Source organism: Rousettus aegyptiacus, unplaced genomic scaffold (assembly GCF_014176215.1).
Source record: "Rousettus aegyptiacus isolate mRouAeg1 unplaced genomic scaffold, mRouAeg1.p scaffold_m13_p_11, whole genome shotgun sequence".
Classification (NCBI taxonomy): Eukaryota; Metazoa; Chordata; class Mammalia; order Chiroptera; family Pteropodidae; genus Rousettus; species Rousettus aegyptiacus.
Window position 1 is genome coordinate 36849095 of NW_023416286.1, and position 20003 is coordinate 36869097.

The 20003-nt window shown below is 34.7% G+C and overlaps 1 protein-coding gene and 1 pseudogene across 1 annotated transcript; both read left to right on the top strand.

Annotated features, from left to right (window-relative positions):
- Positions 1 to 33: 33 nt before the first annotated feature.
- On the top strand, positions 34 to 19749 carry DCTN6 (dynactin subunit 6). Its single transcript, XM_036228707.1, has 7 exons — positions 34 to 146; positions 5842 to 5906; positions 13392 to 13497; positions 14842 to 14930; positions 16072 to 16119; positions 17481 to 17623; positions 19307 to 19749. The coding sequence occupies exons 1-7, from the start codon at positions 124 to 126 to the stop codon at positions 19403 to 19405; spliced, it is 573 nt and encodes a 190-aa protein (XP_036084600.1). The 5' UTR covers positions 34 to 123; the 3' UTR covers positions 19406 to 19749.
- LOC118609413 lies at positions 17832 to 17950 on the top strand (annotated as a pseudogene).
- Positions 19750 to 20003: the final 254 nt, after the last annotated feature.

Sequence of the window (20003 nt, forward strand, 5' to 3'; positions counted from 1 at the left end):
ACGGGCAGGCCCCGCCCCCGCCCTCTTCCAATCCTGCCAGGCGCTCCAATCGCTTGTAGAGATCATCGCTTTACTCAGGCGGTTGTGTCGATCTCGGCTCCAATTGGAGACCCGGGCCAAACCATGGCGGAGAAGATTCAAAAGAGGTGGGTCTGTTTGAGAAAAGCCTATTCTCAACGCTGCAGAGGTGGAACCTGTTCCTGGTCGCCAATGGTCAGGACCGAGATGGTGTCTTATCTCTGGCACTCGGCCTTATTGGTTCCTTAAGCCCAGGTCTGGCTTCTGCTGAGGCAGGAGGCGACAAAAGGGGGGTAGGGAGGCCTGAGAAGGGATGCGGAACCAGTGCCGGAGGGTTTTTTTCCTTTCATCGCAGTCCCACTTTGCCGTCCTCCCGCGGCGCGCCTGCGCGTAAGGGGTCTCACGGTGTTGCTGGGAGGTCAGAATGCGTCGCCTCTTCCATTCTGCTCGCTGGGTGCGGCTGTTCGCCGACGGCTCATAGCTGCGTTCTCTGCTGTATGTTCCCAGACATTCACTTTAGTGTTTGCCTCACCCCCGTCCCTTCCTACCTGTTGTCGGTGGTGTCTATTTGTGTAAACTCTTTTACTGTCTCTTGTCAAAAAGGGGGCCGCGCCTGGACTAAACTGTTTTGATACATTCTGCCCAGCGTGGACAGGCTCCTTTGTAAATATGTGAGGACAGGAATTGTGGTTTCTCCTCCAGCAGTCTTCATTGTTTAGGAACTGTGTCGTTGGTGGACAGGAACGGCTTGGATGAGAGAAATGCTTAAGTTAAATTATTTCCAAAAGCAGTAGAATTGAGCACCCCCTGCTGATACTTTTTGAAAAAGAAAACCGACATTGTTTCGGATGCCATAAAATAAAATTTAGATTTTTATTCTGCTTAGGCAGGTACCTGTAATCTTTTTTCACAAGCTACAGAGGAATGGATCTACTATGATTATGTACTGTATACAGTAGTGTACAGTGGAGATGAAGATACTGTTGACTGCTCCCCCAATCACCTACCACTCAGAGGAGTGGAGTGTAGAGGATGTTTAGATAACGTTTTAATTGTTTTAGTGGTGAATTCAGTTATTTCCTGGCTCGTGGAGACGCTTGCCGATTGGGAAACAAACTCTCCCTGGGGCCTCTCCCTTAGGCATAAAGCTGAAGACTGAGAGGCACGGTGAATCGCTCCTATTCTTGTTTATCCAGGACAAGTTAAATGTTACATAATACTCTTTTCATAAAAAGTCATAGTGAGAGAGGGAGACTGAGGGAATGGAAAGTTGGAATATGAAATAAGGTCTAAAACAAGGGGTATTTTATAAAACCTAATTTAGTTGACTGGGGCTTAATAATGAGAAGCGTTTGAGAAATTGCATTTACAAATGGTGATACATTCAAGGACAGCATTGATTGATTTGTCACTGGAAAAATATCCAGAATGACAGAATGTTTCCAGGAAACTTTCAACTAACAGAAAAGAGATGATTGGCTTTAGGATAATTATGCCCCAGGAACAAACTTTGCTTCAAGAAATTTCTAGTCTCTGGGCTTCAGTTTTCTCGCCTATAAAATGAGAGCGTTGGATCATTTTCTGCTTTCTGTTTCATGTTACTAAAGTTTTCTTTCTTCTACTCAGTAGAAAGGTTATATGTTTTCTGTGATTTCAGCAGTCAAATGACACATAGTAACCCAGATGGGTCAGGTCATTTTTAGGATTTTATTAATTTAAGCTTTGCGAGTGCATGTCAAAACAATGGAAACACATGTAGCTGTATCTAATCTCACAAACATTTCTTGAAGATAAACCTAGGTATTAGTTTTTTGTTGGAGGTATATTCTTTTGGGTTAGAGCTTTAAAATTACTTCATCGTAGGAAGTTTCACTGAAATTTGTAGAAGAAAATTTTGTGTATGTATTTTCTTTAGCTGATGCAATTTTAAAAGTACTTTTGGTATTACTTTGCATTTATATGAAGGAATATTTGGGGGGATTCTATTTTTTTTCTTTTTTTTCTTATTTTTTGGGGGGATTCTAGAATATGAAAAATGGAGAGATATTTTAAAGAGTTTGAATCCTGCTGACTCTGCTATATTTCTGGTTTAGAACTCTCTCGAGATCCAGATTGGTGCTTTCAATTGCTTGCTAGGTCTTTCTCCTGAATTTCGCATGGACTCCTCAAACTGAATTGTTCTAAAATTTAACAGAATAACTTCATTTATTTCTTTCTTTTTCTATGAACCAATTGAGATATTTTTTCAGATCTTCCAACAGATATGTCAGATGCTAGTAATATATATTTTTTCAAATGATCCTCACATAATCTTTCTTTTATCCCTTTGGAGATCTTCTTCTTGAAGCTCCCTATCATCTTTGCTCTCTAAGGCTGATGCACAGTTAATGTTCTGATGTTTCCCTCCATCCTTGCAGGCTAGAGCCTCTGTTTCTAGAATCTGTTTTGTCGTTGGTTTATTTTTATTTAGCTAGGTACGTCCTTTGGCAACTTCCTAATAAAGAATATATAGGAGATTATTTTTCTTGAAGTCCTTACAAGTCTGAAAATGCCTTTATTTTCCCTCCATGCTTGATTGCTGGTTTTGCTAGATAAATAGCTCTAGTTTGAACATAGTTTTCCCTAAGAGTTCTGTAGGATTTGTCTTCGGGTCTTTTAGCATCCAGTATTGCTATTGAGGAATCTGATGCCATTCTGATTATTTTTTCCTTCAATGTGTAACTTTTTTGTGGGGGTCTGAAACTTTAAGGATCTTTTCCATAGTATTTGCAAATTTCTAAATGATGTTACAAATGGTGATACATTCAAGGACAGCATTGATTGATTTGTCACTGGAAAAATATCCAGAATGACAGAATGTTTCCAGGAAACTTTCAACTAACAGAAAAGAGATGATTGGCTTTAGGATAATTATGCATGGGTCTTTTGCATATTATTCTCTGATAGTTTTCACCATAAATATTTCTCTTTTTCTCCTTTTGAGATTTCTTTTATTTGAATTTGAAACCTCATGTATTGCTCTTCTAATTTTCTTGCATTTTCTCTCCTATTTTCTATTTTTTTTGCATTTTGTTCTATTTTCTAGGTCAAACATTATGAATATTTTTATGCTTCCTGATGAACATTGGTACAGTGTTTTCAAAGAGGTGTCTGAACAGTGCCACCAGAAGTGTCCTAGTGTCTTGGTGAAATTATAGCTGCATCATCATGGATAGCTATTATAAGTAGTAAAACAAGATCTCCTCATCACCCCAGACGAACTAATATAAGAAATGGGCCAGAATAGAACCATTTTAAATATTCTAAGTATTCACATGTATTTCATAACACATATTTTCATTTCTTACTGACTTGTGTCATGTTTCTGCTAGTACAGTATTAAGCATCCTAGGTATAATGTGACAAAACATTTATAAACACTGGTCAAAAAATACTATAATCAATACCCTTGTGAATATGGCATAATAGAGTTATATTTGTGATAGCAGGTCATTTGTTTGAAGATTGAAATTAATCAGAAGTAATACTAATGAATAATAATAATTTTATACTTGATTAAAGAGGATTGTTGCCAAAGCAATGGCAGAAAATGATTTAAAGAATAAAAAAAATGATTTAAAGGGAAACCATGGGGTCTAATTTTCATTAAATGATACTTAAGATCTTATTACAAGAAAGTATTTTTTAGATAAATAAAATCGAAGGAGGAAGATGCTTGGAATCATTATTTGAGAGAGATATTTTAAGGAAAAATGAATAAAAATTCACCCTGCTTATGGGATTGTGTCCAGGACCTCTTTGGCACTTTGCCTTAAGAAAATTTTATTGATCTTTTTGTTTTATTTATTTATTTATTTATTTATCTATTTATTTATTTATTGAGGGGGGATGTATTTGTGTTATTCGAAATGCAAATGATTAAAAAATGGTATTTATTGAAAAAAAAAAAATCTATCCACTCTTTCGTCCCTGCTGTCCAGCTCCTCTCTCTGAAGGCAGTGAATATTATTAGGTTCTTAACAATTCTTTCAGCGCTAATTTGGAAATATTTAAACAAAAACATATTCAGCAGTTACATACTAGTATAGCTATACTCATTGCATTAGTTGCAAATGATGCTCAAAAGTTAGAAAAACTGAATGTGCTAAACACTTTATTTTATTAGAACAGTGAGCAAGTCTTATGTAAGTACATGTTACATATAATGAAAATTTGCAATCATTTAGGACATTTAAAAAACATGAATCTTTCACAGTAAAACATTAAAAAAAAATAAGACCTTGCAATAACAATTTTTTAAGTTAAAGGAGTGTCCAAAAAAGGCATGGAAAGCAAATAGAAAATATCTTTAAATATTTTATACTATCTACTATAAGTTAAAAATAAGCACATATTTTCGTGCATGAATATTTATAGAACTTAAGAAAATAATATTTATATGAGTGAATCATTGTACTCTAGATTTCTGGTCCTTTCCGGTTGTAAAACATATTTGCCGAAATGAGAAAAAAACTTCTTGGAAAATTTATAAATCAAGAGAGTGACATTTGTGTCAACAAAGCTTCCACTGTTTCACATACAAATTTTAATAATTTATTGAAAGGCTAAATTCATGGAAGATAATTTGATACGTTTTGTTGATCTTACAAAGCTCTTAGAACAAGGCAAGGATGTCTGGCTTCATCACTCTTATGTAATATCATATTGGAAATCGGCCAGAGCAATAAAACAAGAAATAATATGCATACAAATTGGAAAAGAAGAAATAAAACTGTCTTCAGTCACAGACAACAAAATTGTTGACATGGAAAATTCCAGAAAATCTAGAAAGATTTTACTTGAACAAATTGGATTGCTTAGCAAGGGCACTGGATACAAGGTCAATAGACAAATTGTTGTGTTTCTATATACTAGCAATGAACAATGAGAAATCAAAAGTTTGAAAAGTCCAAATAGAATTATAGTCAAAATATCTGAAATGGTATTATATCATGGAAGTTGAGAGTTAATACTATCACCATAATATCATTAACTACTAAGAAAAATTCTTTACTTAATGAGAACAAGTTACTTAATGACTGTCAATTTAATGGGGAAGTCATTTGATACAGTTCATGTTGTCTCATGGCTCAGCATTTAGCTAGATTCAGCTGTGTTTGACAAAGGATCACTGTGGAATATCAAAAAGCATCAATAAATTTAGGAATTATTGATGTTTTGAACAATCTGGATTAATTTGTATCACTTGATAAGCAGTTTTATATATAGTTAGAAAATAAATAGGAACTTTTGTACATTACACTGAATTCTGTATTAATATTACCTTGCTGGTTGTTAAATAATTTGAATGTACATTCTTTTCCTTCTATTCTACAAAAATAGTGGCATATTATATACACTGTCCATTTTCTGGCTTTGCTTTTTTGACTTCATTTAGCCTGGAGATCATTCTAAATCGCTACTAAAGGATTATTTATTCTCTTTATAGTATACTATAACTCATTAAATTGTCCCCTACTAATGGATATCTACCTTGTTTTCTGCTTTTTGGTATTTAGAAACAATGCTGATGTTAAAAGTAAAGGATCCAAAGTCTCTTTTCCCCCCCCAATAATTGTAATAAGGCATCATATATGATTTTAGCCTAATGGAGAGTATGCCACTTGAGAAGTTTATATTAAACCTTACCCTCTTACAGTTTACTTTGCACTTTTCCATCAGTTTTTTTTCTTAGCCTTTTTTTCATTGCAGTGTCAGAATAGCTTCCATAACAATATTTTTTAAACCTTACCCATGATAAATGTTACCTTTTTCTTCCTACAGTGTGAAGATTGCTCCTGGAGCAGTTGTGTGTGTAGAAAGTGAAATCAAAGGTGATGTAACTATAGGTAAGAAAATAGTTCATTAGTGTTATTTCTCAAGAGTTGATGTGATTTAATTTCTGTGCTTTAAACCAATTAACTATTACATTTGCCTTTTCCACTGATGTCCTAATTTTATTGACAAAACAATCTATTTTCTCCTATACGTGTTTAATATTTCTAAAAGAATGTAATGTGATGGAGTCTATATTTAAACTTCTATCTGATAAACTAATGAGGCAATATAATAAAATTATTCATTTGTTCGAGGAACATCTATTGTATACCTACTGTGTACCAGGCACTGTGCTAACACTAGGGACACAAGAGTGAACGTAGCAGAAGAATGTACTGCCTTTGAGGAGCTTGCATTCTACTGGGTATTTATTAAGTCTGGACCATAAAGTCTGATAGACTTGAGTTAGCATCCTTGTTCTTTACCTGCTGGGTTACTTTGGCTACATTACTTAACTTCACTGACCTTCCTTTTCTCCATCTTTGTAAATGTGGACATCAGGAATCAGTTCAGCTGCAAATAAGAGTGGCTTAAACATGCAAAGGTTTATTTTCTTATATAAAAAGTCTGGAGCTAGGCAATTCAGGGATGGTCAATTGACTGTCCAGGAGTTCCAGACTTGATGTGATGGCTGGAGCATCAAGTGTGACCTTGGATAAGAAAAGGAAGGAGTGGAATCAAAAAGGCGTACCTCCCAGCTGAGTCAGCTCCCCTTAAGTAGACTTCCTGAAAGTTCTACACAGCCCTTTTTTGTCTTTCTGATTACTTCAGCTTAGTCTCATGGACACATAGCTTCAGGGAAGTCTGGGAAATGTATCCTTAACTGAGCGCATTTTTGCCATCAGTAAAATAGCATTTTGTTACAAGGATAAGGGAAGAATGAATATGCAGTGGCAGTTAGCAATTACTGTCACATATAAAATATGAGTGCCTACCTCCTAAGTTTTTGAAGGATTAAATAAGAGAATATTTGTGAAAGTGATTGCCTAAAACCTAACACATAATAAGCATTCAATAAAGTTAGCTAATCATATATTAAATCTTATCAGCATGGCCTTGCTAGAGGTCAAGTCCAACATTTAAAAAAAAGGAACAGTTTAACACGTGGCACTTTGCTTATATGAATGTGATTAAGTTGCCCCAATTCACATTTTACCCAGTTCTTTTACATATGATTTCACTGGATATAGTCCCCTTATAGCTTTATTAATGTGAGCCCATCCTTATAAGCAGCTCTATGTTACCAGAGTAGAGCTTTCAGTGAACTAAGTATGCTTTCAGAGAGAAAATATGCCTTGCTCCCTTACACTAACAGTGTCTTTAATAGAAAGAAAAAAAAAAATGTATATTTTAGATAAGTCTTAATTTTCAACCACTTTAGGCATCATGTCTTATAAAACCAGTGATGATTGTGCCAGTATTATGGAACATCATTAGGAATCTGCCAGGTTGTATTTATTTAATTATTTTACATTGACACACTTTTAAAGTTTAGAAGGTGACCTTATTTCTTTTCAGTGCTGTGTTAACTCTCTTAACTCTTCAACCACTTGCAAACTTTTTATGAGGAAAAATTATCATGGCCACATGTTTATCAGAATGTTCTTCTGCATTATTTTTATTCTGGTATTTTTATGATTTTCATCATGATTCAAGGAATAACATCTAAGATTAGCTCACAAGGTATTCTATAATTGGAAGGAAAGTAGCTCTAAAGTAATATAGCGAACTAGACTGACTTTTCATTTCTTTCTACTTCTCCATTTTAAATGATAAGTATATAATGTCTACTATATAATAGTATAGCTACCTCTACAGGCATAAATGTACACACAGTTATACCTATATGTGTTTGTGCGTGTATCTCAGATTTGAAATAACTCCTGTTAGACTTGCAGAAGCTTTTCTAGAGTAGCAGTAAAGGCTTATCCTGTGAAAAGAAAAGCTCAATCGCTGGACCACTGTGTAGGATTGAGGCCTGAGGGTATCAGGAATCAGCACTCTGTTTCCTGTTTCCCCCTTTGTCTTTCACTACTTTGTGCTCCTCCCCTTTTCTTTATCCCTATTATCCTCATACTTTCCCTAAATGTCAGAATTATGTAAGTCAATGTGTGATTAAATGTTTTCATGCAGTATTTGTCCACTAGCTGATAAGGGTACAACTCTGATAGTTAAAATATAAAATGACAGTTCAACACATATTTTCAGTGATGGATTATAACATAAGAAGTAACCATTAAAAAAAAATGTATCTAAATATTTGTTGTATTTATTTTTGACCCAGTTTTTAAAACAAGAAAATTTGCTCAAATACTTTACAGAAACATCTCAACTTTGAAAATTAAGGAAAAGATTCAGAAGTGATATAGTTACCCAGTGTTCTGACTTCCACAATTCTTATCTCATTTTTAATATACATTTTTTTAAAATCTCTAATTATATATATAAATATGGAAATGTTCCAGAACTGATATTTAGGTAGTCATTTCTATCATTGTTATATTTGGTATAAAATATCTCTCACCTTTTGGCTACTATTTAATGCATTTTCCTGATGTATCAGATAAAAAAGCTCCTGGGAGATATAAAGTTAAATCAAAGCACAGAGTAGAAATAAGTTATCTAATTAAAACTTGCTCTCCCCACCGTGTTTTATTTCTCACTTTATGACTTTTATTGTTTCTGTTTTTTCTATTAATTTACCAGAATAATTAATTTAAGCTTTTCTCTCTTATGCTATGAATATGGAGATTTGATCACTTAATAAGCTGTTTTCTGAGTTAAGCAGCAGTAAATTTAAATGTAGTTTAAATATTAGATTTTCCAGGATGTCATGCATAACTTTTCATCCCCTAGTTGGTTATACTTTTACCCAACTATTCATTCTGAAATATTTTGAGAAGAAAGTAATTTTTTCCTTTGCTGTGTTTCAGTGTAGTTGAACTTTGTGGGTAAACTCAACCTTCTATTTTCCTAGAAAACCAGGTATTTGATTTAACAAAGAAACTAGTCTGAAGCTATGAACTATTTTTCTTAACCAGGAACCACATAACTTGAGGTTCTGCTGGAGCCCCTTCATTAGAAGCTGCTAAGAAACAGATCTTGGGAAAAATAAAAGCTCTCTTGTTAATTATAATTTGGGTAAATAAGCTTTCATGGTATCAAGCCTGTTTTTACTTAGGCTGCCTTGATTCATTCTGTTTTGAATGCTGAAACCAATTCAGGAAGGTACCTTTAAGCACAGTCCTGTAGTTCCACTATAGGGTAAAAGGCAGTCAGTCTTCTGGTGTCAGGACTGGGCTTGGTTGGGACATCGTAATATGAAGGCAGAACTTGGCACAATGGAAAGGCTTTGTGATGGAAGCACTTTGTCCCACTTATTCTGTCTTTCTCTCCATTAGGGTTTTTAATATAGATCAAAAGCTTCCCTTTTGTTGTGGAAATCTTTTTCAGTAAGACAGAACAACGGCTTTGACTTGAGTAATTCATGGACTATAAAGCAGTTCTTATAGGTACTTCAGCTTACAGGTCAGAGGAATTGTTTTAATTTTCAAGAGAGCTTGTGGCTTTTTGAACTATTTATTGATATATGAAAATGTACACAAAGATTGCTTTCTGTGGCAAAGATAGAGAGGAAAAATGTCCTTTACCAAATGAGAGGAATGAAAATTTGATACAAGGAATGTCTTTCTGGCTATGTTGCATCAAGCCTAGCCAACCCGTTAGAAAAATAATTCATCAGCCAGTAAGCCAGCTCCAACTTTAGACACATTTATCCAAACAAGGAGATAAGCCAAATAGGGTTTCAGCACATTTGGTAAGAAAATATTCAAATTGCTGTGCCAGAAAGAGCCCCAAGAAGGTTCACAACAACAGCCTATAAAAAAAACTTTCCATGGTGACAGATTTTAGTTTTTAAAGTATTTTAACCTCAAGCTCCTTAAACTTGGTTTGACTTTAGACCCATTCTAGGTAAAATAGAATTTAGAAAAGCACAGAGCAGGCTGTGCCCACATTTCAGGTTACTGTCCACTGCCTCGGTCCAGTGCTGACCTCTAGCACGCAAGCATGCGGAGACAAAGTTCACCAAACTAAAATTTTAGCAGTCACCTTTACTGAAGTACATGTATTCTGACCTCTTTAGTCTGTATTTGTAAAAGACCCACAAGAGGTTTACGGGAACTATGCAGTTTGTTGGCGTTCATGACATTTGCTGTTACTTCACAACTCAAAGTTGATAGCTTCACCTGTTTTTCAGTCCCAAACGCCAGGGCTTGTAATTTGGCAGCGCTGCCACCAGGTGGAGGTGGTGTCTCAAGCACAAGTCTCTCGCAAATTGTTGATAATACTTTACCTACCAGGACAAGGCCCTCAGATTTGTAACTAGGAGTTTTCCAATTATTTACTAAATACGTAATAATGATAAAAATAATGATAAGAATAAGAAAGCTCTTGGTTAGAATAGCTCAGGCATTATTTTAAAATAGAGTGTAAGATGATATGAGATTTGAGATTTGTTTAATTTTTTTTAAATTTGCGTTTATCTTTTTTTCTATAATTAACGTATTGTATCATTTTTGAAAGGGAAAAATGAAAATATCAGTTGTTTTGAAAGGGATATTTTAGAGCAACTTTTAAAGAAACACAGGTCCCCAGTGCTAACTTTGTCTTATTGGTCCATTCTGAGGTAGCTTCTTGCAAGTTTGCTTGTCAAAAACTACAGCTTTAGGACCAGTAAAATATATAGTACCTCTGGCTACTTATCTAGCAGTGGTAAAGTATCTGTTTTTATCACAGCCATTATGATCTCTTTGTCCTAAGATTTTTCATTCTAGTGTGGACGTTACCTTTATTATTATTTTTTTCTTTTTTACAAAAAGGGGTGGAAATTTCCCCCTGATTAAAAGGTGGTAATACCCTGATAACCTGAGTAGAGGAGTAAAGCACCCTTACTTCTATATCTCAGACCAGAAGGAGTTATTTTGCTTACTATTATGAAGTTATTTGTTAGCTCTTCACGTCAGATAATGAACCTCCATTTTTGAGAACTATGGACCAGACCCCATTATTGCCCTTTCAGACATTATTTCCTATAATACACACTTCAACCCAATGAGGTAGATTGTTATAGATCTCATCTTTTTATAGATGAGAAAACAGTCTTTTGAGAGATTAAGCACGTAGACTTTAAGTGATAGAGGCCAGAGTCTAGACTTTCTAGACAAGCGGCAAGGTGCTAGCTGGGACTTTAAGTACAAAGAACCACATATAGAAAGATTATGTACCTTTATCATAGAAGGTTTTGTAGTAAAATGTAAACCTAGTGTACAAACCTCAGATATAAATTGGTTCACACAGCTGGAAGACCCGTAAGAAATACCTCATTTCAAAGGAACCCAGTGTTTGTTTCAGCATTGTTTAGCACCTCTCCGGGCAAAGTGGTAACATCTAATGGCCATTATTAAAGGATTAGTTAAATAAATTATGATATATTAATATGACGTGACTGAAATACTATTCAGCCATTAAAAAGAATATCTATCTAGATGTACTTATATGGAAAAATGACCATGACTTATTAGGTGAAAAAAGCAAATTACAGAATAGTAAGTACTATTCCTTAGTTTTAAAAAAGTATTTGTAATCCATATTTTTTTCTCCTTCAAGTTGAATTTGTTTTTTAACCTTTAGGTGAGATATAGTTTATATACAGTAGTATTTAAGTCTGGAATAATATACTTCAGACTCTCAAGAATAGTTACCTCTAGGGAATGGGATTAGCATGACAGGATCTTCATACTTTTTGCTTCATTTAAAGTTGTCATAATGAACATATATTTATTTTATAAATTATGTGTCTGTGTATTATTTTAACAAAGAAAAAAAGGCACACTTGTTCACACTCATGGTCAAGTTGAGAAGCTCCCCAAGGAACTGAGAGATCCTGTCTTCTATCCTGAGATCTGCTATCCTGAATAGGAGAATTTGCTGGGGAAATTTTACTTTAGCAGCTGAAGATTTGGGGAGCCAGATGTGACAGAAACAACACAGCCACTCTTATGTCATTTCTTACCAAACTGTACGTCCTTTGACTATGCATCCTGTTTAAGCCTCCCCATTCCATCCCCAGCCCCTTATCAGTACTCAGCTCTTCATTGTTAGGAAAAAATAAGCTTCACTGAAGTTCCTTCCAATTCCCTGGGCAGCAGGGGCATCTCATTATTATTTTAGTTCACTTGCTAGTGAGTGCGTGAAGTAGTCCCAGTTTTTAAGATAACAAGTTCAAAGGGCAAAAATAGCATATATGTCTTTGTTTCTCATAACATACAGTGCTGTGTCTTGCCTGTCAGAAGCAGATAATGATTTCTGAATAATTTAACAACTTATAAAATTTAATTTAATGGTCTATGTCATCTTCCTGATTCCTTCCCCACTTCTGTCAGTACTTCTACCCACCCTCTCTTACTTTTGGAGCCAGTTACTTCCTGTCTTCTGGTTTACCAGTAAAACTAGCCTTGCTGTTGGGGGTGGGCAGAGTGTGTGTTGGAGGGAGAGGCTAAAATGAGGTTATGTTTTCTCATCAGTGGTTTCATTATCACCAGAATTCTGGGACTGTGGGTAAATAAAAGCTGGGAGAGGGAATGTGTTAGCATTCCAGAATCTGTGTTTAGGCAATGCACCGCCTCCACTAGTCTGATCATGAAGTGGATGTGATGAGACATTTGAGATTGGAGTCATTGCGTCAGGTCCCCCTATATCAGAGTCTCAGGACCCCAGTGATCACACTTAGCTCCTCCCACTGTGTCTCTTTCACCTTTTTCTAACTTTAACTGGTTAAATATCACATCCTTCTTCAGATAAGGGAAGCTCTGCCTCCTCCCATGAGTAAGCTTGTTAACAGTGATAGTAACAAAGTAACAAAGCTGAGGCTAGTTTTCTATAATTTCTGACTTTTGCCCACCCATATTCCATTCTTAATCATTTAATAAAAAGACTAACCCTGTAGTACACTAGCATAAGAAAGTTAGCTGGTTCACTAGCATAAGAAAGCACCAGAATTGTAAGCAAAGACACCCTTACTTTTATATGAAGGAAAGGAAGGGAGTTAATTTTTATTGCCAACTATGTGCCAGAATACTGGGTCTACAAACATTATCTCATCTGATCCTTACAGCAACCCTGCAAGACTGGTATTATCACCATCTCCATTTCACTGCTGAGATAACAGAGGCTTCAAAATAGAGGGTGAGCCAGGGCTGTCTGGCTCCTAAGCCTGTGCTGTCTGTCTCCACTCACCTTGGTTTGAGATTTGGCATTAACTACTAATGATAACAGCTGAGGAGATAATATTTGTGAAGTGCTTTGTGTGGTGCCTGGCACATACTTTAGAAAACGTTCCTCTCAACAGCCTTGCCCCCCCCCCCTTGGTCACCTCCTGCCCTCCTGTGGGAAGCTTAGCCTCAACCAATAATTTCTTTTCACCATACTTTTAACAGGACCTAGAACAGTGGTCCACCCTAAAGCACGAATTATTGCGGAAGCCGGGCCAATAGTTATTGGTGAAGGTAACCTGATAGAAGAACAGGCGCTTATTATAAATGCGTGAGTAAGACTCTTACAACTACTCTGAACTGAGTGCCACATATAGTGTTTTTATTAATTATGGCTAACTATAGGAACCTTTTATAACTGACATCTGCAAAGCCCATTGTTTTAGAACTGGAGAAGCATTAAGGATCTTTTTCAATGCAAGTAACTAGTAAATGAGGAAACCAAAGACCAGCTGAGTGGAGAGACTTGTCCAAGGTGAGGTAGCTCATTGGTGGCTGACCAGACTTTCCGACACTCAGTCGGGTGATCTTCCCCTTACATAGTTCTACCTTCTCCGTTCCTTAAGCAAACATTTCCCAAGTACCCCAAATGTCCCTGTGCTGTGCTGACCACCCTGAAGAGTCTTTTGGTTGGATTTCTTGGTTCTGGCTGAAATGCTATTATGCATGCTCAGACTCATGAACTGTACTTTGACCTATATCTTCATATGCTTTGTAGGGATAACACCCAGAATTATATTTGAAAAATCTGGAGCCCTAGAGGCAATTTTTAATCTTTAAAGATTAGAATAATAATAAAATGTTAGAACCATGTACATGATGTTAGTGAACTAGAGTGTAATACTTATGAAATTTTCATAAGCATTTTTAAAGCTCTCTAGATAAAATTTTGGCAGGAAGTTCAAGCTTATACCTAATTTATAGCAACCATGTATGGAATTTTTTAACAAAGACCTGGGAAAATATTTAACTGATAAAGAGATTTTTTTATCTTAATGCTTACTTAGGATTAGGGAGTTTCTTACTATATTAAGCAGTTTCTTTTAAAAATATATTTTGGCACTGTTAGCATAAGTCAATTAACAACAGCATATCTTGCTGTAACTCAACTGTCAGAGATAAATCACCATTTAAAATGACTTCTTCTTAGACCACAAACATTTTATGTTCCAAATATTTCAACTAACTACCTAACAGCATAAAATAATTATTTTATGTGAATATCTGTTTATGTTTTATAATCTCAAATGATTATTAAGAATGGAAAATTTGTAATTTAGGCGTGATTTGATTCCAGTTCAACAAGCTAAAAGTCATAGCCAGTATCTTTTTACCTTGTCCTGGAGAAGTTCTCTTGATTTTGAGTATAAAAGATAAATGAAGGCTATCTTTCTGTACATACCTATGACTTTTTTTATATTTCAGTAGTTCTTTTTAAAATCAGAATCAAGTCTTCTTTAGCATACAGGATAAATCGCTTGGATTAAGAAATTACTTACGTAGTTACATATTTTAAGCTTGATGTAGGTAAAATTGAGAGAATGAACTCAAATGCTAAAACAGGATAATTGTCTCTTGCATTAACTTTTTGATGATTTGTCTCTTCTTTTTATAGTCACCCTGATAATATCACCCCTGACACTGAAGATCCAGAGCCCAAACCTATGATCATTGGCACCAATAATGTTTTTGAAGTTGGCTGTTGTATCCTTTACAGTAATTTTAGATAAATCATTCCCAGCTATCTTTTAGTACCCATATCTCCTTGGTAGAAATTGTCATAATTTATCTATCAAATACATTACATATATATAAATTACATTTTTAAGACTTGGCCATCCAGCTCTTTGACTTGCAATGTATAAAAAAATTTTTTTTCTTCCATTGAATAACCCAGTAGATTAAAGGAAGTGTGTCATTTTCAAACACACTTGCACGCACACAAACAGCACACACATACACACAAACACACACACCTTTAGCTCACCATTTTGAAGGTACAACTTTGGTCCTGTTGCTACAACTTGTTGACAGGTAGCAATGACTAAGTGGCAATAGACACAAAAATAGTAATCCTGGCTGCTGCCCTGATTTAAGAACCACAGCTCTGTCCATTTGATTTCTCTATAGTTTTAGGTTGACAATATGTTGTCGGCTACAAGGAAATGATGAAAATATTTTATTCTTTGTTTTTTTTTTCCCCTTCAGAGTATCATCAGTTCTTTTGTTTGTTTCGTTTTGTACTCTAAAAAGATAGTAAAATCTTTATATGGTGTCAGCAAAACATTATTATAATAGAGGAAGAAAAATCTAAATGGTTAACAATAGCAAGATAGTTAAAGAAAACATAAAATGGACTATTAGGACCATTAAGCAGTCATTTAAAATTATGTTTTTAATGATTTTAATGGTACAGAATAATGCTTGCACATATAAAGGAACCAAATAAAGTGAACTGCTAACATAGTTTGATTCCCAGTTATATAAAGGGAATTATACATATTTATACAAAGATATTTCAAACCATTAACAGTCTTTAAGTGATTGTATGATAGCTAGTTTTAATTTTCTTAAAACAATTATGAAAATATGTTGCTCATAGAATTGGGGTATAAGGTACTTATTTCTTTAAAAAACATACAAGTCATTTATTTATACTTAGAGGTATTTATATTTAAAGATTAAAACTTTCCAACTCCTCTGAACAAGGAGTTCTGGCCAGGCTGAGCTTGCGCGTTCCTTCTCGTACCCCTGCCCTCTGTCCCAGTGCAGGGTAAGGACATAGTGAATTAGCAGAGAGAAAAGAGGAACATATTCACAATGTTTACTTAACTCTGGCTCACAGATTCCCAAGCCATGAGAATGGGAGATAATAATGTTATTGAATCAAAAGGTAAGCTAAGTTCCGAGTTTTATTGTGAAAAGAGATTGCCTCCTTTCTCTGTGGTGTCTGGGAAACAACCTAAGTACAGGCATGCTCCGTTTTGTTGCACTTTGCTTTCGTACACTTCACAGTAGTGCATTTTCATCAATATCAAGGCAAGACCCTCAGCAAAAAGATTACAATTTGCTGAAGGCGTAGATGATGGTTAGCAATTTTAGTAATAAAGTTTTTTAATTAAGGTAGATACATTGTTGTTTAGACATAATGCTAATGCACACTTAATAGAATATGGTATTATGTAAACATGACTTTTTATATGCATTGGGAAACTAAAAATTCATGTGACTTGCTTAATTACAATAATCGCTTTATTGCAATGGCATGGAACCAAATCTGCAATATTTCTGCGGGTATGCCTGTACCAACTATGGCTAAGTGGTGTGCTTGGAAAGAAGTTGTGGTTGGAAGTGGACTAAAGTAGTTGTGAGACTAATTCTTTACCTTTAGGGAACCCGATCTGGTAATGTATCTAATACATTAAATTAAAAATTCAGCTTTGTGTGTTTAAATCAGGATTGAATTAAGTCATAAAGTTCAAATGAAAGTTTCAGAAAAGACTTCTACTAAATACTAATGTCAGTGATAATTTAGTTGATTAATGTTATTGTAAAATTAAAGAAGAAAATCAGTTTCTCTAGTAGTTTGCTTTCTTTAATGTCAGGTCTACTACCCTAGCCAATCAGAAACAAATGTAAGCCATTTATCATAAATGCAACCAGGCAGGGGTCACGTAAAGTCACCACTCCTACTAGGAAGCAACTCCAAGAGCTTGTCCCACAAAGGTCCAGGAAGAACCTGAAAATTGACACCTCTGTAGCATAATGCTTTATCTTTCTTGGTTCTGACTGGCATAGAAGAAAATGCTTCTCTTTAAACAATAAAATTAGACTTTTTTAATTTACTTAATGGTTTTTATTTTAATTTGGAATACCAATTATGATTACCATCATCATTGTCATTTTCTATTTATTGTATACTTACTATTTGTCAAAGATATGCTCAATACTCTACATTTACTATCCGATTTATTACTTTCAGCAAACTGTGGAGTAGACTTTATTTCATAGATTAACTTGCTTCAAGAATTTATAGTGACTGCCCAAGGTTATACAACTAATCAGCAGCAGGATCTTGTTTTGAATACCAATCTGGACCCGCCACTATGCTATACAAACTCAGAAATGAAGTATTTTCGTTAATTTTTTTCTTAAGGCCAATTTGCATTTTTATACCTAAATCATCTTAGAGAAAAATAATGTTCTAATTATTTGATGTCTTAAATTGTAATTTTTCCTATGTCTTTACTGCAGCATATGTAGGCAGAAATGTAATATTGACAAGTGGCTGCATCATTGGGGCTTGTTGCAACCTAAATACGTTCGAAGTTATCCCTGAGAATACAGTGATCTATGGTGTAGACTGCCTTCGTCGAGTGCAGACTGAGCGACCACAGGTACTAGAACTTCTTTTTAAAAAGAGTTCTTTCTGGGGCTGCTAATTTTCCCAAAATGCTACATAATTGTTTTAATGGTACAGTGAATTCACTATTTTAAAAGCAGATGATTAAAATAAAACATCAGAGAAACATTCCTAAAACTAGAATTTATTTGCAGTGGAGTTGTTCAAGTCTTTAAGTTAATATCAAAAATATGTACAAAGATGTCTACAGCCATGCTACCCTGAACATGCCTGATCCCGTCTGATCTCGGAAGCTAAGCAGGGCCAGGCCTGGTTAGTACTTGGATGGGAGACCACCTAGGAAGACCGGTTGCTGTGAGCATAAAAAAATATATATATATGTACAAAGATGACAATGGCAAATGGATTATGAAAAAAGAAAATTCAGAGATATTATTCCTAGTCTTATGCATTTTCACTGAAGATGCATCACCAAACCTTAAAAACATTGATTCCTCCTAAAATATCACTCTTAGAGGGTAAGAAGTGACCATACTAAATTTATACTGGACAGCTACCTTTGATCCATCTATTAGTTTACTAACATAGTTAGCTTGAAAATAAATACAGCTTGCGAATATGCAAGTGCATTTGGATATTTTCCTGGCTTATGATAAATTATCCCCTCCTAATAACCAAGAGTAATGAAGAGTACATATTTGGAGTTTCTTGTTAGAGTAGGAGACAAATGAGAAAAGGGCATTTAGAGCTTCTTTTGGACAGAAGACATTCTGATTGAAATTTGGAGCCTCAATGGTTGGCACACTCAATAATTATTTCTTTAGTTACTCCGTGTCCTCCTATTCCTCCAAAAGAAAATACATTCAAGACATTTATCACTTTGCCTCTGATTATTAGCTATATTTTTTCAAAAATTTAAACTCCAGTTCTTTCTGGATTATTCTATTTCTGTTATGTTTAGCTTTTATTATTACTATTATTATCATAAGCAAGCATTACTTCTGTGTCTAAAGAGGAAATAAGAACCAATCTAGTATTTTTTCACTATCTTTGTGCATGACAATAAAAAGAATTAAAGAGGGATACATAGCTAAAGTTGGGAAAAGGAGATGAGAATAAAGTAAGCAAGAATACCTGAAGTTTAATACACAATGGTATGCAATACTGTTTTCCATTTTTCAGTGATCACAGGATCATGTAGAGGTCCTTATTTAGAAAAAGGGTTTCCAAGACCTTTGGAATCAAGGTATCTAGGGTATAAGGGCAAGGACCTAAACAAATCCATATTTTCACAGGTATCCTCCAAGTAAGTTTTACAATGAGGGGAGTTTGAGCAAAGCTGGTATATGAAAATGAAGATCAGTTGAGTATCGCAGATATGTGTTGTGTAGGTCTTGTGGAAAGCAATGTACTCTAGGTATTTTACTTATGTTGTCTTATTGGAATTTTTACCATTTTAGAGGCCAGGGTGAAATGTATAAAAGCAAGTTTGAAAACAGGATCATATATATATTTTTATATATAAAATCTCTTGGTTTTTCTTATTACCAAACTTAATGTATGTTTGTTGTAAATTAAAAAAAAAAAAAACAGGCAAGCAAAAATAAGTCATAGGTGATAATCACCTGGAATTCCATGACCTACTGATAATCATTTCTGCCTGGTACTCTTGACTTTGCTTTCTGTTGGTCAGTTCTTAATTATCTTATCTTTTTAGCCCCAGACACTACAGCTGGATTTCCTGATGAAAATCTTGCCAAATTACCACCACCTAAAAAAGACTATGAAAGGAAGCTCAACTCCAGTTAAGAACTAAGAACAATATATGACATCAATATAACATTGTCTTTGACCTCTGTCTTTTGAAAGGGCCACGTGTTTATGCTCTCTTAGCAGTTCACAGAATAATACATGTTAACTTTATTTAGTAAAATTGAGTTACAGAGGAAAGTAATAGATTTTCATTGTAACTATCTTCTATAGAAAATGTATTATTTTCCTATACCTTTGCTCCTTTTCTGATAATTTACAGTTTTAGTTTTATTTTATAAAATATTGACCATAAATTTTAGTTATGCAAAAGACTACCTGTGATAAGAAAGGGTACATTGTTATGTATTTATATTCTAATGTATACTAATAAAAATGTTGATGACAGGACTTTTAGTGAGCATACTTTAATCAATTTTTCTACTTGCATTAGCTTTCCCAAAATAGCTCTTTTCATTTCTGTTATGTACTAGCTGTATTAAAGCTAATGTGTTTTCCTTTTGGGGATTTGTAGCTATTTAAAATTTCAGGCGACATTTCACCTACTATTGCGTTAATTGAGACTTCATTTTGTTTCCAAGAAAAATATTTTTTTTCTTTTTAGTTAAACAAAAATGGTCAGGGAAAGATATATTCAGTAGGAT

Bases quoted from the DNA above. Each gene is read 5' to 3' on its own strand.
- DCTN6 (XM_036228707.1), top strand. From the start codon at position 124: ATGGCGGAGAAGATTCAAAAGAG. The intron at 147-5,841 runs GTGGGTCTGTTT...TTCTTCCTACAG, and splicing joins GCGGAGAAGATTCAAAAGAG to TGTGAAGATTGCTCCTGGAG. The intron at 14,931-16,071 runs GTATCCTTTACA...TCTGGCTCACAG, and splicing joins TGTTTTTGAAGTTGGCTGTT to ATTCCCAAGCCATGAGAATG.